The 18,485-nt window shown below is 30.9% G+C and overlaps 5 protein-coding genes across 6 annotated transcripts; 2 read left to right on the top strand and 3 right to left on the bottom strand.

Moving 5' to 3' along the window:
• Window positions 1-2,168: 2,168 nt before the first annotated feature.
• On the bottom strand, window positions 2,169-6,222 carry LOC107185739 (dynein-1-beta heavy chain, flagellar inner arm I1 complex-like). The gene is made up of 10 exons (XM_015573495.1): window positions 6,108-6,222; window positions 5,872-5,948; window positions 4,972-5,314; window positions 4,335-4,670; window positions 3,880-3,955; window positions 3,649-3,814; window positions 3,433-3,575; window positions 3,029-3,356; window positions 2,411-2,601; window positions 2,169-2,256 (listed from the first exon to the last, which is right to left on the bottom strand). Exons 1-10 carry the CDS (start codon window positions 6,220-6,222, stop codon window positions 2,169-2,171), a joined length of 1,863 nt encoding a protein of 620 aa, XP_015428981.1.
• Window positions 6,223-6,559: 337 nt separating this feature from the next.
• LOC107185738 (guanine deaminase) lies at window positions 6,560-8,563 on the top strand. Its single transcript, XM_015573494.1, has 8 exons — window positions 6,560-6,667; window positions 6,809-7,051; window positions 7,147-7,365; window positions 7,443-7,550; window positions 7,710-7,817; window positions 7,887-8,052; window positions 8,130-8,276; window positions 8,364-8,563. The coding sequence occupies exons 1-8, from the start codon at window positions 6,560-6,562 to the stop codon at window positions 8,561-8,563; spliced, it is 1,299 nt and encodes a 432-aa protein (XP_015428980.1).
• Window positions 8,564-8,776: 213 nt separating this feature from the next.
• On the bottom strand, window positions 8,777-9,498 carry LOC107185828 (low molecular weight phosphotyrosine protein phosphatase-like). The gene is made up of 4 exons (XM_015573595.1): window positions 9,448-9,498; window positions 9,177-9,367; window positions 8,947-9,108; window positions 8,777-8,873 (listed from the first exon to the last, which is right to left on the bottom strand). Exons 1-4 carry the CDS (start codon window positions 9,482-9,484, stop codon window positions 8,778-8,780), a joined length of 486 nt encoding a protein of 161 aa, XP_015429081.1. The 5' UTR covers window positions 9,485-9,498; the 3' UTR covers window position 8,777.
• Window positions 9,499-9,825: 327 nt separating this feature from the next.
• On the bottom strand, window positions 9,826-10,853 carry LOC107185877 (low molecular weight phosphotyrosine protein phosphatase-like). The gene is made up of 5 exons (XM_015573649.1): window positions 10,679-10,853; window positions 10,405-10,595; window positions 10,173-10,334; window positions 9,941-10,019; window positions 9,826-9,869 (listed from the first exon to the last, which is right to left on the bottom strand). Exons 1-5 carry the CDS (start codon window positions 10,713-10,715, stop codon window positions 9,856-9,858), a joined length of 483 nt encoding a protein of 160 aa, XP_015429135.1. The 5' UTR covers window positions 10,716-10,853; the 3' UTR covers window positions 9,826-9,855.
• A 686-nt stretch (window positions 10,854-11,539) lies between these two features.
• Window positions 11,540-17,787, top strand: LOC107185795 (KH domain-containing, RNA-binding, signal transduction-associated protein 3-like). Of its 2 annotated transcripts, none has more exons than XR_001516170.1 (9): window positions 11,540-11,845; window positions 12,330-12,451; window positions 12,531-12,647; window positions 13,083-13,395; window positions 13,468-13,582; window positions 13,667-13,786; window positions 14,908-14,984; window positions 16,129-16,493; window positions 17,149-17,787. XR_001516170.1 is itself a non-coding variant. In XM_015573554.1 (9 exons), the coding sequence occupies exons 1-9, from the start codon at window positions 11,641-11,643 to the stop codon at window positions 16,456-16,458; spliced, it is 1,257 nt and encodes a 418-aa protein (XP_015429040.1). In that variant the 5' UTR covers window positions 11,540-11,640; the 3' UTR covers window positions 16,459-16,652. The 2 variants fall into 2 exon arrangements, 1 of the variants encoding a protein (XP_015429040.1); XM_015573554.1 differs by lacking the exon at window positions 17,149-17,787 and having other exon boundaries at window positions 16,129-16,225; window positions 16,368-16,652.
• Window positions 17,788-18,485: the final 698 nt, after the last annotated feature.

Raw genomic sequence — 18,485 nt, 5'->3', positions numbered from 1 at the left:
CTATATAAACTCACAATGGTGCTACTATTCTTACTCTGTTGTGTTTGAAATATACTCAGAAATACTAATAGATCTATTTTTATATACTTTTTTTATTGTTTAAAATTATATCTTATTACATTAAACAAGTTATTAAAAAGTGAGTGGCGCTTATTTTTCTTAAAGGATCACATCACTTAATTGCACTGGATTAATTTTATTATTAATACCGTAGTTTATAGTTACATACAAGTTTTCAGACATTCTTTATAACCATTTTTTAACTCTCAAGGACACGGACCGTGAATACGTCATCCCTTTTTTTCATAATTTTAAAAGGCAGCAGCAGGCTGTTTGTTTATCTTTTAACTTAATAATTTTCTGTTTTTAAAGATTGATAATTAGGATGAAAAAAAAAACATTTTTCGAGTAAAAAAATTAAAGAAATAGAAAACTTGTCTGTAGCAGTGGTATATGGAATACGCCGCCGATGTTCTTAAGGGTTAAATGAATGCTCAAGTAAGTTAATATGTGTTGAAATAGTTACAATATACAGAGATACACACATGTCTTTCCATATATTTTTATGGTACTTAATTTGCAATATAATATACTACTTATTTTAATTCATAAAGCATTCTAATGAACATTTCTCATTTGTATATAAACATAGTACTTCATAATACAGTTGGAAACATCTTATTATATATTTATTTATATATTTCGTTTATCTAGTAATACTGAAAAGTGTTAAGTGCATAGATTACCCTATGTAACCATTAATGTATCCAAAAATTATTATCGTTATATATTAATATTAAAATTATTGTATTTTATTTCTTACTCCTTTTTTTATAAAGTCATATATAATATATATATAATGTGGGTGTTCTCTGTAATTACTATAACTTTGGGAAACATGCATATGTAATACACTATGCATTGCAATGAAATAGAGAATCAAGTTATGTGTTCAATATTATTATATTTACTTTATGCATTTAGTCATGTTCAGAATTGCGTAAGGGACCACAGTAAATAAAAGGTACTACTAGCATGTTAGGAAATGAAAGTATGAATGCTGTGCCTAAACATAAATAAACTATTCAAGTGTAGTATCGAATTTCCAGAACTCTAATGACTTAACATTCTCAAATTTATCATTTTTGGCACGTAAACTCCAATAGAGAAAATACAAAAAAAATGACCTAAATTTACACTATTGATAAATATTATTTTTCTTTATTTTTTCAATTATTTTCATGGTTTTCACTTTATAGTATTTCAACTACATCTATAATTAGTAAGTAATTTATAGTTGCCATAGGTGTTATTTAAATATTAAATTAATGTTAAACATTCCCAAAGTTAGTCAGTTTTAATACAGAAGATGCACTCATGTTTTCTACGAATTCATGAAAAATTCCACTTTTGTATAAGTATGTGATATTTATCACAATATTCTATTTATAAGATGTTCAGTTTCTAAATATAATCTCATAAAGTCTAAATTATTTTAATTATTGTTAACAGTTTAAACTTTTACAATAATTTATATGAAATTAATTTTATATAACAAATCACTAAGTATAATATCTATTTTAGTTACTATTCAAATACCTCACAATGTTTAAAGTGCCATCTAAGATTTCTCTCTCATCCTATGCCGATCATATTACAAATTTTATTTTTACACTATTGCAACAAGGCAGGGTGATCGGAAAGAAGGAATTCATATAATACAAATGTTTAAAAAATTTATGTATGCTGCATTAATTAAGATTTTAAACGAAAAAGTGTAGAATGATATGGATATTGATGCTGGAGATTGTAATAACTAAATGTAATTGTATTATAAAGCGGTTACAAATTCAGAATATGTAAAGTTATATAAATTTTGGTATTCAACAAAATATTTTAAAACTCAGCGGATAACATTATGCATTACTTTAAATAAAGTAATAAATCTCTTAACGATCTATTACAATTTTTTTTTATACTATAACTAACTATAAAAAACTATTATGAACATAGTACCCCGTCCAAATCTATAGGAATATAATTTTTTTATTAATAGAATGACAGGAATTTATTACAGAAAGTGCATGAAATAATTTCTCAATTCTTTCTCTTGTACAGAGTTATTTATCTCTTTAATTGTTATTTAAATGACTTACCAGTTCCCATTATTATGATTCATGTATACTGTAAGTGTTAAACATCTTTTTTCTCTCATCGATTACATGTAATACATGTTTATATTGCTGCATTGTACACCTGAAAACATGCATGATACGTCCTGTCTAGTGATACGAGTGTAGGAAATTATATTAAAGAGATGTTTAGCATACACGCGTAAAGTATTTAAGAAAGAAGATTTAACATTTCAATAAATGTGTTTAAATAATTTATATCATGATCTATCGCTCACTTTTCAATTGCACAATCTCCGATCCAATCCGCTGCATTCCTCATTATAGTATATTGACTATTTAAATACCACGAAATACACGACATATCCATATTGACATCAGTCTTCTGTATTGATTGTTCGTATTCTTTTGATATATTAATTGCATAAGTGTAACAATACTGTATTTCGTTGCTAAAGATTTTCCAAACCTAAGAATTTCTCCGGTATTACAAAAATTCTTTCTTTTCTATGTCAGATGTACACAAGCTGTCTCAGATCAGGTAGTATCTACAACCGGGCAGCAGGTGATTTTATAAGAAAAAGTAAGTCAGAAAAAAATAAATAACTTTTTTTGTTCGAGCTTTCGTTTTCGAGAAAATGGGGTTTGAAAATTCATGTAAATCTCGTGTAATTGTGCTGGGAATAAGTAGAAACGGCCTGCAATGAACAGACACGGTAGCCAAATCCTATTCTACTGCCCGTGGACTGAACAAATTTTCAAATTCGATTATCTCGAAAACGAAGCATTAACCGAAAAAATTTTATTCTTTTTTTTTTCAACTTTTTTTTGTCATCACTTTCTGCTCGGTTGTAGTACCAGACCTGAGGCACCCTGTATACATAATTCTACGATACCTGTAACCACTTGTTCTGCAATAATATTCTCAGACTGTCTCTTTTCTTTAATTTATGTAAAGCGTAAATCGCCTCGATACCATCTTCTATATTCTTAATATTTTTAAATATGTCATTAATTAAATTTATCACCATGTTTTCTAATTGTTGAATCGTGTACCTAAACCGACAGATTTTTTTCAACCAATTAAACTTTGTAATATCGAATATAGTATCACGAGCAGCAGTAATTTTATTCAAGCTTTCGTAAAATAGATTTTCAATTTCTCGCCAATATGCCTCGTACTCGGTTCCTCTTGGACTTCCGAGTAATCCTATCTTAGTATACCTATTAAATAAAATACACATTAGTTTTCATCTAACTCATTTATACTTCTTTTTATAAATTCTTTAATTTTTAGTACCTTCCAAATATCAGTAATGCCTCGCTGATTTCAATCACGTCGTAGCATCTTTGTTTGAAAGTATCCATTTTTTTGAAAACCTCCGTTGCGTTTATATCCCATTTTTTATTAGGATTAATGTACAAGACAACAGTTGTCATCAGCTAAAAAGAATGTCTAACTACATTTTAAAATTCTTACAATATAGTGCAACATATAATACATAATAGAACTTACATTATCATAAATTGTTTTATAAATGTTACAACAAAATATACATTTCTCCAGTAGTTTCTTGCCCTCCTCTGGATTATTTCCAAAAATAACATCTAACTTAATGTAATTTTTGCATTGAAATATTATTTGCGAACTGAATGCTTTACAAAGTGTTTCTATATTGCTCCTAAAACAATATAGTTTTTAATTTGCTTTTCATTCATTTTTATTTTAGCGAAAAATGATCCTCACGTAGTATGATAAAATGGAGCTTCAATCCAAATATATAATATTAAGAGTAACGCTTCTGTTATAGAGGTTTCCGCATCTTCAGGAACGTTTAAATTTTTACAGAAATCAAGTAAAATATTTAAATACATTAAATTCGAAGATATTTCTTCTATTCTGGTTTCAATATGTTTAGCTAATTTTTCAAATTTATCCAGACTAAAAGAACGGAAGTTCCGGAGTATGTTGATGATCGATCGAACTTCCGGATTAACAAGTTGTGCGCGCAAATAATTTAGGTTTAAATCTGTGAAATTGTAAATGCACTTTAAATCATTGTTAATAGTTTAGAACTACGATTTATAAAAAATAATAATCTTGAATTATACAAATTTAATTCATGCAGATATATTTCAAGAAAGAAAGATTCCAGATGGCGTTCTTTAATATATAATTAATACATTGTACAAATAACTAACGTTTAGCTTTCCAGTAATTGACTTCATCTTGTATACATTCAATGTTTTTTCTACTGGACGATGTTACCGCCGCGTCATGTATTTGCACAATCCATGACCAAACTATTTTTTCTAATCTATCAACTGTTTCTCGTTTTCTTTGATCTTCTTCTGGGAGAATCGTTTTTCGATCTTCCCCTAACAAGAAGCAATCGATTTTGGTTGATGGTTCCAACAATTTGTTAAGAAGATTTTCCTTTGGTACATACAAAGTAGTCAAGCCCTTTGGTTCATAGATCTCTTTGGTCAAACGAATAATAAATTCGTGGAGATTTGAAAATACTTCATCTTTTATGACTGTTTGGTGTTAATGGAAAATTGTAGAGGCAATACGCTAATTTATATTCAATGTCAACTAATAAGAATATCATAAATAATGAATAATAATAACTTGTAGTTGTAACAATTTAAATAGAAATGATATGTATGAAAAATGTAAGAAGTATTGACTTTATACCCAGATAGTACATGACGCCTAGTGACGCCGTTAAGATGGCTTAAAGGCGCCTTAGACTTAAAATAGCCGTAAAATGGACGTCTTCAAAGCGTCATGTGCTATCTGGGTAGTAACGGTCATTTAAAATTCATAAATGGATACATGACGTATATTCGTTAGTGCGAAGTACAATTGGTGCATAAACGTTTTCCATGAATTTTAAAACGAAACTTTTAATATCTCCATTAATACTTCCAAATAATACTGTGTCGAGGAAATTTTCTGCTGTATATATTTGCCATGGCGATCTTAAAAAATACATAAACCCCTTCGATGCATATTTTGGAAAATTCAAAATCGCGGTCAATTTGTTTCCTTCTTGAAGTATAGTTAGCAGCACATGTGATGGATTCTCAAAATATTCTCGTATTATTTGGTCGCAATTTTCACTCCAATTTTCATCGCCGAATGCAGGGAATACTGTTAAATCTTTTACGTATTTCACCTGTAAATAATTTCAAATAAACATTTCTAATTGGTTCGTTAGGATGTATGCACTGTTGTATTGAATCTAATCGTACAGGAAGATACGATTTTATGCTGCACTAAAATGGTAAACGGAAGTCGCAAAAAGATCCTTCGATACTGACACAAAAGTACATTATATGATTTGTATGTTCTATATTTCGTCTATGGTTAAACCATAATTTAAAGTAGTCCAATAACTTAATTTAATACTGCACGGAAAAACTAATTTTTAACACGAAGCCAATAATTATGGTTAATTATTAGTGGTCTCAAGAGTACATCTTTTTTCCTACAAGTAATGTAAAATCTACATATATTTCGTTTAAATCGATGTATAATTTACTAAGATACGTATGATAGGCAATCAAATTTATAGTTCATAAAAAGCAGTAATATATTTAGCGATATATTACATTTACTGCTATACTCAACTTTCTCATCAAATGATAACTAGTGGGTATCTCGAAGTACGTGGTCTATAGATCAAATGTGATCGCAAAAAATCAAGGTCGGAAAGATTAAAGAAATTCTTACTAAGATAAGTAGATCTTTCTCAGTAAATACTGGTTTCTCAGGTTCTGGAGGAAGTTCTTCTTCGACTTCGGGGGATTCTAGAATATAGTGAAGTATTTTACCGTATTTTCACTCTATTCAAGATTAATAGACTAATATTTAATATTAATACTTAAGATTATACAAAATTTAAAAACTATGTATGTATGTTCATTGAGAACATTTATGTCCGATACTGATGTCCACGTTTCTTCTACCTTGCCGCCCAAAATCTTCTTCGTCGGTGTCCATGTCTAAAAACTCTCGATGTGTGTCCACCATTTTATCTGATTTTTTTGTACCATCTAATTTTTGCTCTTTTTTAGAACTCATGACTTATAATACTACAACTGTTAATAAATACTTATAGGAGAAGTTTAGAGATTAGAATGCACGTATCTTTACACGGCAACCACCTTTACTTCAATGAGTATTAGATCGATATAATACCGTTGCTACACTTTAATTTACCATTCGAAATATAAATATTTTCATAAATTGATGCCGAACGAAGATTAAATAACGAGACAACAAAAAAATTCATTGATATTAAATATACAATGAATAACTACACTAACGATAGACAAACATAACTGTCATAACTGGTTGCTCTTAATTTACAAGTATTTATAGTTCTAGCAAATTTCAAATATCGAGACAAGTGTGTACAATGCCATCGGTATCCGAAAATATATTTATCGGTTCGTTTATTCATACAAACGAACATGGTGAATTGATCGCCGTAGATCATGGTGCGATATACGTTGGAAATGGAAAGGTATTTATCGATAAATTTTTATTTATAAATATAATTGTAATAATAAATTACACTTTCAACCTGGTACAAATATTCTAGTGGACAAATTGTATAATGTAAAAAAGTTATAACTTGAAATATAATATATTTGTTAATTTTTAGATTAGCAAGATAGTGATAAATCCAAATTCAATTGATACAAACAATGATAACGTAACTGTTCTCACTAAAAGTCAATTTTTAATGCCAGGATTTATTGACTGTCACATTCATGCAGTTCAACTTCCTAATTTAGGAGTTGGATATGATAAAACGCTTTTAGAATGGTTGGAAACTTATACCTTTCCCTTAGAAAAGAAATATGTAGATGAAAAGTTTGCCGAGCAAGTGTTTGATGCTGTTGTAGTAAGTTTCATAAAAGACTTGTTAAAATAAATTAATATATTCTGCATTATATATACATTAAATTCAGATATAAGTAAACTAAATTTAAATTACAGAAGCATACTATTGCACAAGGCACAACTACAGCATGTTATTTTGCATCACTGTACACAAAAGCATCTGTGATTCTGGGACAAAAAGCTGCAAACATAGGTCAACGGGCTCTTGTTGGAAAACTAAGTATGAATTCCGAACGTGCTGACAATTATTACGAAACCACTGAAGAATCTATAGTAAATTTAAATGAGTTTATAAACAATATTACTGAATTAAATGTTAGTTATAAATGTAATTTTTATTTTTATTCTATTGCTTTCTTCATATAGTGTTTTACTAATATTAATTCTTATAGAGTCCTCTTATAAAACCAATTATAACTCCGAGATTTGCATTAAGCTGTGATATAACACTGATGAAAGAATTAGGAAAATTGGCAAAAGAAAAAAATCTTCACATACAGGTACTACATAAAATGAAGTTTCCGTTTAGTTGATGCAAGTGAATAAATAAAAAATTTATAAGTAATTATCAGCACTGTATTAAGGAATGCTTAAATGCAATTTATAGAATGGTGTATTCTGTATATACCATAAATTTCAATACGTGTAAAATATTTTAGAGTCACATATGTGAGAATCACGATGAAATAGAGGCTGTAAAAAATAAATTTCCTGAATATGCTTCATATGCAGAAGTGTATGATGCAGCTGGCCTGCTTACATGTAAAGTAAGTTAAATTGTAATACGCACCAAAATAACAAAATTCTTATATTGAATTTTTTTCATCTATTTGCAGACCATAATGGCTCATGGAATATATTTGACAAATTCTGAAATTTCATTATTGAAGAAACAAGGTGCTGCTGTAATTCACTGTGCTTCCTCAAATACATGTTTAAAAAGTGGTTTGTGCGACGTGCGGAGACTGAAAAATGAAGGAATAAAAATTGGTCTTGGCACTGGTGAAAATAAAATTATTTAATCATTTTGTGTTGATATCTTGAGTAACTTGTGACTAACTCAGATTATATATTTACAGATGTAGCAGGTGGACAAAGTTGTAGTATGTTAGATGCAATAAGAGCAACTTTACAAGTGTCAACCCATCTGTCTCTTTTTAAAACTGATTATGAACCACTCGATTTCAAAGATGTATTTCACTTGGCTACATTAGGTGGTGCAAAAGGTAACTCATAAAATAAATAAAATTCTATGTTTTCTTTTTTACATAAATATATTAAATTCTACACTTTATATACTACTCTTTTTTTAGCACTTGCTATGGATAATGAAATAGGTAACTTTGTAGTGGGTAAAGAATTTGATGCCCTTGTTGTAGATACAAGTGTAAGTGGTGGATATTTAAATGATTTAAGACAGTATACTTTAGAAGAAAAGCTTCAAAAGTTCATATATTCTGGAGATGATCGTAATGTAGCTGAAGTATACATAAGTGGACATAAAGTTAAATAAAAGTAATACCTGATAATACATGTTATTCATACTTACAGGGTTGGAATTTATTCAGAATTTGTAGAGCTTAATTACTTTAGCAATATAATCACACAGTCATAGTCAATTTGAATCCGTAGTTACACCAGCTAGAAATAAAACAGTTTCAGTAAGATGATACTGTAGAGTACTGTAGACTGTAGTATATTACACATATGTAAGGAAAAATATTATTTTATACACAAATATCACCTGCATGTTGCTTTAGAAATGTTTTTATACTTCTAGTAGCTTGTTCAAATGCTTTCTCAAATCCAGCACTATCATCATCCTATTAATAAAAAAATAAAATCAGTGTAAAAGAAATTATTTGATACCGATGGAGAAATATAGATGATATTTACAAATAATGGGTCCCGTATATTTAGTTCTCCATTTGGATCATACATTCCAAGGAGTTCAATTTTTGCTTGACTATTCTTAGGTTGCATTTGACATAATTCATAAGTTATACCACTATCCATTCCAAGTATCCAATCATATTTATAGAAATCTTCTTCCTTAATCTGAAAGCAGAATCTAATATATTATGTCACTTTGGTATTTTTAAATTTAAAAATATAATTTTGCTCACCACTCTTGCTTTATGAGTATATTGTGTAATGCCTCTTTTTTTAAGTGTGGACATAGCTCTAGGTTCTGGACATTTACCTACATGATATTGTAATAGTGCAGCACTATCTACTTTCCAAAAATTATTTAGATTCATTTGCTTTAATTGATCGCAAAACACAGCTTCTGCAATTGGAGAACGACAACTGTTTCCTAAAATATATTATTGTGAAAACAAAAAGAAACATTCTTATATTGGTTTCTTACAGAACATAATTTGTTTTTTAACATACCTAAACATACCATTAATACTTTCTTTCTTTGGGACATGTTACTGTCTAATAGCTTTGAAACAGAGGTAAGTATTTCTAAAAAATGGAGCACCTAACAGTATTTTTTAAGGTTATCTAAGAAACCTTGTAGCACAAAATAGAATAGGTATATGTATATACATACATTCTACAGATAACTATTATAGATCAATTTATATGGATGCCCAAAAAATAAAAACTTACTAATCTACAAAAAGATGTAAAGAATGTTATAAAACTATTTTCAGAAACAATGTTTACAATTTTCAAGTAGTGATAAATCAGTATGTACTTTATTACTTTAACAAATATTTATTTTTCATAAATTTTTGAATATACAATCTTTCAGTTTTGTTTTTCAAAATAATGACTTCTTAAAATTTACCTTAATCACGACTTGTTACCTGTAATTAATAAGTTTATAGTCAGTTTATTCACTTTGCACTAATTCATTAATTAAAGCCATAATTAATACCTTCGTGCTTTGCCAGAAAAGCTATTACACTACGGACACATTGTTCATATGCTTTATGAAATCCAACACTGTTATTATCCTGTAAGTAAAATTTCTATCAATTTAGCCATTGTCCTGTAATACAGAATATCAGTTAAACTAATATAATACATAGAAAAGATATGATAATGAATAAATGTATGTATATAATATGCCATTATAAAATATGCAAACGCATAAATGTATTACTTACATAATAAGGATCTCTTATTATAGTGTCTCCTTGCGGGTCATAATTTCCAAGAAGCTCAATTTTAGCAGTGCAATTACTAGGTTTCATATCATTTAATTCATGAATGTTATTATTATCCATTCCAAATATCCAATCAAATCTGTTGAAGTCATTTTCTGTAATCTGTAACACATCATGCAAAGACACTAATATTTGTTCTACATTCTTCTTATCTTGTAAAAAACTTACTCACAGGTCGCGCTTTGTGTGAATAATTTGTAATACCATTTTCCCTTAGTGTAGACATAGCTCTGTGATCTGGACCTTTACCTGTATGATACCCTATAAGAGCTGCACTTTCCACTTCCCATAAATGGCTTACACCCAACTTATTTATTTGATCGCTAAATACAGCCTCTGCTATAGGCGACCGACAGATGTTGCCTGTATGTAAAGTAAAAGTCAATTTTTATATTATTAATGTATTCCATTTTTTACCTTCACTATTTTAATACTATAAAATTTACCTAAACAAATCATAAGTACTTTTTTCTTTTCGGCCATACTATGAATGTTTTATATCGTTTAAAACAGAAGAATCTGTTTGCTAAAAGCAGCCAAGAGTAAGCAGCAGTAATCAGTTCTTTGCAGCACTTTGCAGTTTTTTTAAAAGACTTTAAAAAATGAACCTGGCTTTGTTGCAACTATAGACATATATACTAGACTGCGCGGACTTATGGCAGGGATGAAGTCGGCACTAGAAAAAGAGAACAATAACTGGAGTGACTTTCTTCTCTTTCTAATGGGGCTGTGATGGGGGATTCTGTACGGCTGCAGTGGAGACATTACATGCGTGCAGCATTCCTTCGTTACATCTGTTTTTGAGAATAATTTTCGAGTAATAATTAATAATGGTGCAAACTGAATATTATTAACATCTCCATTAAAATTTAATTTTTTGAAATTTTAATTTCTAAAATTCGTTATAATTGAGCACTATTTAAAGATATAAGAGTAAAATAAAAATGAACAATTAATAAAACAAACTATATATTTTAGACTTAACAATGATTAAATTGAATTTCCGTAAATATCTATGGATCGATTGCATTTTTCCACCAAGATTTCCTCTGGGGGAAAATCAAATACATAAACAATAATAATATAATAATTATTATATAATATCGACGTAAATAACACAAGTAAGCAGATGCACGTTATTGCAGAACATTTTTGACTTTGTTTTATCGAAATTTTATTGTGACGAAAAGATGTAACAGTTATCCCTTTCCCTTTATACGATTCTCACATGAAAGTGCGTCTTAAACGTGACAAGAAGTAGAACAGTCAAGTCAGCATTCAGCCATTACAATTTTACTGTAAAGACGCGTCGCGTGTGTTTGATCGACTGTGTTTCATATTCTAATTAACAAAATTGTCATTTTTTTCTTAGATATTCTGTAAAATATCAAATAGAACAGTGGTAATCATGAGTGATAGACCGAGTAACGGCGAATATGAATTTAAAAGGGAAGAAAATGATGACACGAATATACGTGATTCGTCGGAGAAAGATCGTGAGGACAAGGAGCATCAAGTTGACAAAGCCGGAGAATATGTCCGTGAACTTTTACAAGAAAAAGTAGAATTGGATTCACAGAAATGGCCAAATGCAACCAGATTAATCGATCAGGGTAAACAACATTCTTATTATTTTAATATACTTTTTTGCAACACCGTGTTTTTAACGTTTATGTTGACGTTCTTCATAATGTTTCGGTGTTTACTTCTCTGATATATTGGTGATTTATTTTTTCAAGCAATATTATTTATTACAGTTACTTTATATGGATTAGTTAAAGTAGTTGCAGATTTATTTTAAGGTTAAAAAGCTGATTAAAGTAAAACACAGTATGTTTTAGATCTATTACATGTTGATAGAAAAGTATGTTAACCATTTTTTTTCACCTTGTGGGTATATTGGGATGATGAAACTCGGGCAGTGTGATGACTATATACGCTTGTACAAATGCAACGCATTTTTCGTACAGTCGTAAATATTTTCATACGAGTGTATATGTATATATGTATACCTGGGAGATCTTCCCACATCACACACCATTTCATACATCTTCACACACTATTCATAGAATCAAGAATAATTACTTTGTTCAATAGAAATTCAGAAAACTCAAGCTATGGGGAAACCAATAAGGGATCCGAAGTATGTGGATATTTATCGTGAAAAACAAATTCGTGTTTCGGTTAAAGTATTGGTACCAGTACGGGAGCACCCAAAGGTAATTATATCTTGCAATCAGTATTGCATGGAGATGTGTGGGTAGACAGAATCGTTAATGTAATTGTTAATGCTTGTAGTTTAACTTTGTTGGAAAGTTATTGGGTCCAAAAGGTAACTCTATGAAACGTTTGCAAGAAGAAACTATGTGTAAGATGGCAGTATTAGGAAGAGGATCAATGAAAGATCGTCAAAAGGTATACTTTGATTATTTATTTTTAACACACAACAAGACTGTTGTGTGTTATTTACAATCTAAATAATCATGGGTAAGAAATTAGACTTTTATTATATTTCTATTACCTAAATTTTGGTAGTTGGTCGAATCACATAATTTTACTAGTAGGGACAGTTCAAACTATCGATTCCCTCCCCAAGTTAACTGCCATTTTCTTATGTAATATCAGTGAAAATTTCATTACTGCGTGTAGATTTGTCACAACAATGTGCCAAACGTTGCTTACATTTACTACCATCGCAAGAGACAATTTTCAGATACAATTTCTTAAAAAATGTAGGATAATGTTCAAAAGCCAGTAAACTTACAGATAGTCACGGTAAAGTGTGTAAACAGTGCTGACGTTTGGTGTCTAAGTTTTGGTATGTAAGTTTTGGTGTATATGCTACTTCAGGAAACCGAGTGTCGAATGTCATTGGACCCAAAATATGCACATCTGTCCGACGATCTTCATGTCGAAATAACGGCTCTCGCGCCCCCCGCGGAAGCTTATGCTCGTATTGCGTTCGCATTAGCGGAAGTTCGAAAGTATCTGATTCCCGATAACAACGACAATATACGGCAAGAGCAAATGCGAGAAATGGAGATGAGCATGGCTGACGATCCCCTGAACTCTGACGACAGAAGACCATCGGTCAGAGGTGTCCCAACCGGAGGAGGAATGTTAAGGCCCTCCGCTAGGCCCGCGTTATCACGATCATCGAGAGGTTGGTTATGAACGCATTGGCTATTAGAATCAAATACAATTATGAATAGTAATAAAACTGTAAAATATTTAGCTGCGATACTTCCGCCGCCGTCGAGTCGAGGTCCAATCTCTCGGCCCGTAACAGCGAAAAGTAAAATATTCTCTATTTTGGATCGCGCAAGGGTCGCTATGGACCAAAGCTATGAGTAAGTGTCTATACTTATCGGGGGACATGAATCATCGTTTGTATGCTTTCTGATCGTGATTTATGAGCGTCCTTCTATTTGCAGCTATGAGGCCGCTACTCCGCCACCGAGCAATCGCGTTGGGTCGCATCACGATTATGATTACCATGGGTCGACGAGTAGCAGTAGTCGATACGGGGATCGTCATTACACGCCAACCTCGGGGTAAGTGTAACTTTCATATTTTTTTAAAGAAACAATTTTTTAACATTATTAACGCGCAGTTTGGAGAGTAGACTGCGTCTTTCGTAGAACAATGATTTTTAAAAAATATGTACAATTTACGTTTTGCGAGTAATGCTGAGACGTTTCGTCGTATAATTTTGCTAATGGTAAAGTATTTTGATTGTGTGATATGCACATAAATTAACAGGTCACTGATGTCGAGTTTGTTAACCCTTGCCCAATGAATGTTGGGTTATTCTGAAGCGCTTACGATAACAACTTCATATTAATTTTTTTACAATAATTCATACATACGGAATGTCGTTGACAAAGTAATCTTACGAGAGATAAAAGCAAAAATGCCCTATTAACATAGCGTGGCAAACAAATACAGTAGGGCCCCGTATAACGCGAACGAAAAATTGCGCCACTGCTTCCGTATAACGCGATTAAGTTATTCTGTACATATAATGAAAAAACTTTACGTTTTTGTTGTTCTAAAATGAAATAAAATGCATATTATTTTCTGTTATATTAGAAAAAATTTTTATTTAGTTTTAACTTTTTCCGCTCTAGGTCCCGTATAACATGAAATTCGTATAACGCGAAATGTATCGTCCACGATATAGGGGGTTCTACTGTAGTTAAATAAATGTTAGAAAAGATTATGGGACGTATCGATGTCTAACATTTCAAATATGACCATTTTCTTGTGCACGAAGTTCAATTTACTGTATTGCGTGTAGTTAAGGAATCTAGCGCGTCTACGGTAACAGAGTGTCAGTTATTGATTGCTTCGTTGTATCCTAGAGATGAAAGGAACACAACATTTTCTTGTAATTCAAATATAAGTATAAACACTGAGTCATATCTACGAAACTTATCAGAATACAGACAGATGTTGTTACTAACGTTACATACTGATACCTCTGATAATTTCTGTAACAATATTTATGTTGCTAAATATGTGTTTTCCATACAATGGTAAACGAGATATTATTTATTATATTTTATCAATGCATATGGAAGATATATATGAATTTTTAATACTGTAGTATATTATTGCGTATCGTTATGGCTATAAATAAATCATCTAGAGATGATATGTATCATTCCTTGAGGTACACAACGTACGAGTACGATGATGACTCTGTTCCGCACTCTTCTCACGAGTACTATGAAACATCCGAATATCCAGGTAACGTGTTTGTATTTACTATTATTATATTATATCGTCCTTAAAAACATTTTTAACGCGTTAAGTAGAATTTGTACGTACCTGAGTGTTTAGAATTATAATTTACAAACATAGATACATACGTCTATGACATACACAGAATTAACATAATACCAATGACACTTCCAATATTATCAATTTAAATACTTTAATAATTCTATGTAGATTCAATTTTATGGACTTCTTGTTCTATAAAACTAATTAAACTCTTTGAAGTGAACTGAAGCGGATGAAGAATCTAATACATCTAAACGAAAGTTGTTGGAATATGAAAGTTTTAATAATGTTAAATTTACAGCTTTAAATTGAAAATTTAAATGCATCCGAATACAATTAATTCCTAAAAGATTTGAATAAGGTTCAGCTACAATAATTCGCTTTTAAAATTGATTGAATATTCACAAAAATTCTCAGAATTAAATTATGGAACTGATCGTCTTTAAACTTGCATAAACGCTTTACATTTCTCAAAATAACAGACAATTAAAAATTCATGACAAAACAAGTAGAGAATTTTGTACTTGCTATTTAAAGTAATTAGAACCTTCTTATGGAGCGTATGGGATTAAGTTAACGAAAACATGATGAAACTATAGAAATTTCAGTAACAACTAGTTCATTAATTTATTTTAAACAATTGTTATTATTAAATAGTTCGTAAATCTGGCATTCATGTAGATAATAAAATTGTATCATATCTCATTAAAAAAGTATTTTTCTTGAATCTTTATAATTTTTATGAAAGAAAAATTATTTCCCTTTGGTAAATTTGCATAAATCAAAAATTTCTAGCGCCCATACGCTTCAAATATCATCTACCCGTTGCTTAGAACATCTAAAGAAGCTTACCCATAATATTGACCGCTAAATAGACACGAATGGCTTCGCATAACAGCCTCAAATTTTAATTCAGTAATCCCTCAGCCTCGTTTTTATGAACATTCTCTTAAATACGTTAAAAAAGAAACAAGAAACAGGAGAATAAAATGAAAGTTAACACCCGCTTCGCGTAGTGTGACTAGGATAATAATCCGATTAATGTATCGTGGTGATGTTCTGAATTAATTGTAAGTAATGGAAATGAATCAATCCATGACATTCGCAGAGGAATCATCGAGCCGCGCATGGAAATCGTACAAGACGACAACGACATCGGGCTCAAGCTCGCGCTACCGCAACACTCCGTACTCACGACCTTCCAAGTAAAAAATCCAAGCAAAACAGTCATCCTATGATTTCTCTTAATCTCTTCTTCTACTTCTTCTTCTTGACGTTTTCTTTCATGCGATAATACGCAACGCTTAACGAGAGAAGGATTTTGTTTCTGACTTTATTATTTCATAGCCCTAAACCGTTGACGTGTAACCTTCCTAACGCACGACGACCGTTGGTACCTGCGATGCCAAAACCCATAAACGACCGAGACCGTTTTTAAAACGAACGGAGACATGGAAGAGACTAAAAACCACGGTAAATGACACGCAGGCAGATATTACAACTTTTCATCGTATTGCGACGATTAATAAGTAAATATACCAAATTCGATCACTTTCATGGTTACATTTTGATCTTACGAGTGTATTTAAATTCTCTCTTAATTTTTCGATATTCAGGGGGTTAAAAAAAGGCTTACAGGGACGATGATACTGCTTAAATGGAGTAAAGAATGTTTAGAAAACAAGGAAAAATGTGGTTCCCAGAACACGTTTTATAAAAATTTAAATAACATACGGTAGAAAAATTTTCTTTTACGTGCGTTTCCAGGATTAATTAATTTTTAGTTATTTATAGCATGGACAGTATTAATTATTTCATCACGTTGGCTACACATTTTTTAGTTAGTTTAATGCATACCATCTGCTCTTTAAGTCCCGAAACGATTTTTTAACACTCATGAGGGGAAGTTCTCAAGTGTAATCTTCAATGTTTAAGCAGTATTTGCCAGTTTGTAGTAAAAACTGACAAAAGCTGCTCAAAAACTGAGGGTCACATAGGGGGCGTTCCCCTTGTCAGTATACCCACTCTGATCGCTGAGAAAAATCTGTCTCGCATTCCTTGTCTGTTTTCTATGTTTTCTAATCTCTGAATTTTCAATTCTGTGTAACGAAGTCGACATGCTTTTCAGATGAATTTATCGTGGCCGCTGGATAAGCCGGAACACGTAATACAATGAAAACTGTAATCAAAGTGTCGCGGCGACTTCAATGCCACTTTTCTCGCGTACGATCACATGCTAATTCGCACCCGGTACAGAGTCTGAATTACTTTTTTGACGTTGCGTTGATTCCGTACTTCTGATTCTCTGTGAAAGACTACAGAGAAAAAATTAAAAGAAAAAATCAACCCACTCCTTGAAATCCCTTCCTTGAATGTGTTACACATCAAAACTGGAAGGCTAAAAGGACCAAGAGGATCAAATGGAGAATGAAAAAACAAGTAAATCCGTCGAATAAGCCTGTATCATTGCACAATTTATCAGCAAAGAAAGTCAGAGCTGTGTCAGATTTCATCGACTTTTTTTTTATGAATATGATAGAATTTCGTAATTTTCTTTTATTATACTATTTTATACGTGTACTTAAGTTTTCGTCGTCTAGATTGATAGTGTGTTGGAAACTCTGCGACCGTAGTGACACGATATATTGAGAATCTCTAAGTATTTTAAAGAATCGAACTTTTGTACACGTTCTTCGAAAATTTACTCTTTGGTTTTTTATTGGTCGCACAGGGGTTAGACGTTGATGTGCGAAGAGAAATACACAGCTCGGAGCTTCGTGCGTCTTTTAATTAATTGTTGCAATGAATGTAGCAATACATGTCTAAAATGGATAAAGTAAATATTGTAAACGATTATTCAGTGGCAACTGAACAGATAAATGACTTTAAACATGTTGCAATACGGTTACGCAAATTATATATTATTCGTATAATCTTAATTTGTATTTACATTTACGTGGCAATGAAAACGTAATTAAAGTAACATAGTAGCCAGTAAACAAAAACATTAAATAAATGTTAATGAATACGTATGTAACTAAATACACAAAATATGAAGCGACGATTTCTGTAGTTTGAGGATATAGCGATTACAACATTATAAAAACCTGTAACCTTATAATCATTCGATATAAATATATAAAAATATCGCAAAATAATTTATGCGTAAATATTATTTCGATTTCAAAGTAATTATCTGTTTTCTCCTATATATGTAATTCACTTAAACTGAAATAAACGAACAGAAAATAATAGCGCTATTGTAAGCAGCGTTTGAAAAATCTTTAATTAAAACCCTGATTAATCAACACCACGATAATCTGCAAAAATGTAAATAAATATGTCTAGATTCAACAAGTGACGACGCTAATACATTCTGCAGTTTGCAACGATGTCTTTTTGTTAACATTTTAATAACATCAGCGTAATCGCGATTGAATATCGAATTTTAATGTTTTAAAAAGT

The sequence above is a fragment of the Dufourea novaeangliae genome, unplaced genomic scaffold, assembly GCF_001272555.1.
Source record: "Dufourea novaeangliae isolate 0120121106 unplaced genomic scaffold, ASM127255v1 scaffold56, whole genome shotgun sequence".
In the NCBI taxonomy this organism is placed as follows: Eukaryota; Metazoa; Arthropoda; class Insecta; order Hymenoptera; family Halictidae; genus Dufourea; species Dufourea novaeangliae.
Note: the sequence above shows the minus strand (reverse complement) of the source record. Positions and strands in the feature narration are given on the sequence as shown.

Excerpts from the sequence above, each read along its gene's own strand:
- LOC107185739 (XM_015573495.1), bottom strand. The coding sequence starts at position 6,222 with ATGAGTTCTAAAAAAGAGCAAAAATTAGATGGTACAAAAAAATCAGAT. Across the intron at positions 5,315-5,871 it reads AGAAAGATCTACTTATCTTA|GTGAAATACGTAAAAGATTT; the intron begins GTAAGAATTTCT and ends AATTATTTACAG. Across the intron at positions 2,602-3,028 it reads TGCAGAACAAGTGGTTACAG|GTTTGGAAAATCTTTAGCAA; the intron begins GTATCGTAGAAT and ends AGAAATTCTTAG.
- LOC107185738 (XM_015573494.1), top strand. The coding sequence starts at position 6,560 with ATGCCATCGGTATCCGAAAATATATTTATCGGTTCGTTTATTCATACA. Across the intron at positions 7,052-7,146 it reads AAGTGTTTGATGCTGTTGTA|AAGCATACTATTGCACAAGG; the intron begins GTAAGTTTCATA and ends TTTAAATTACAG. Across the intron at positions 7,818-7,886 it reads CTGGCCTGCTTACATGTAAA|ACCATAATGGCTCATGGAAT; the intron begins GTAAGTTAAATT and ends ATCTATTTGCAG.
- LOC107185828 (XM_015573595.1), bottom strand. The coding sequence starts at position 9,484 with ATGTCCCAAAGAAAGAAAGTATTAATGGTATGTTTAG. Across the intron at positions 9,368-9,447 it reads AGTATTAATGGTATGTTTAG|GAAACAGTTGTCGTTCTCCA; the intron begins GTATGTTAAAAA and ends AATATATTTTAG. Across the intron at positions 8,874-8,946 it reads ATATACGGGACCCATTATTT|GATGATGATAGTGCTGGATT; the intron begins GTAAATATCATC and ends TTTTATTAATAG.
- LOC107185877 (XM_015573649.1), bottom strand. The coding sequence starts at position 10,715 with ATGGCCGAAAAGAAAAAAGTACTTATGATTTGTTTAG. Across the intron at positions 10,335-10,404 it reads ATTCACACAAAGCGCGACCT|ATTACAGAAAATGACTTCAA; the intron begins GTGAGTAAGTTT and ends GATGTGTTACAG. Across the intron at positions 10,020-10,172 it reads TAATAAGAGATCCTTATTAT|GATAATAACAGTGTTGGATT; the intron begins GTAAGTAATACA and ends TTTTACTTACAG.
- LOC107185795 (XM_015573554.1), top strand. The coding sequence starts at position 11,641 with ATGAGTGATAGACCGAGTAACGGCGAATATGAATTTAAAAGGGAAGAA. Across the intron at positions 11,846-12,329 it reads AACCAGATTAATCGATCAGG|AAATTCAGAAAACTCAAGCT; the intron begins GTAAACAACATT and ends TTTGTTCAATAG. Across the intron at positions 12,648-13,082 it reads CAATGAAAGATCGTCAAAAG|GAAACCGAGTGTCGAATGTC; the intron begins GTATACTTTGAT and ends ATGCTACTTCAG.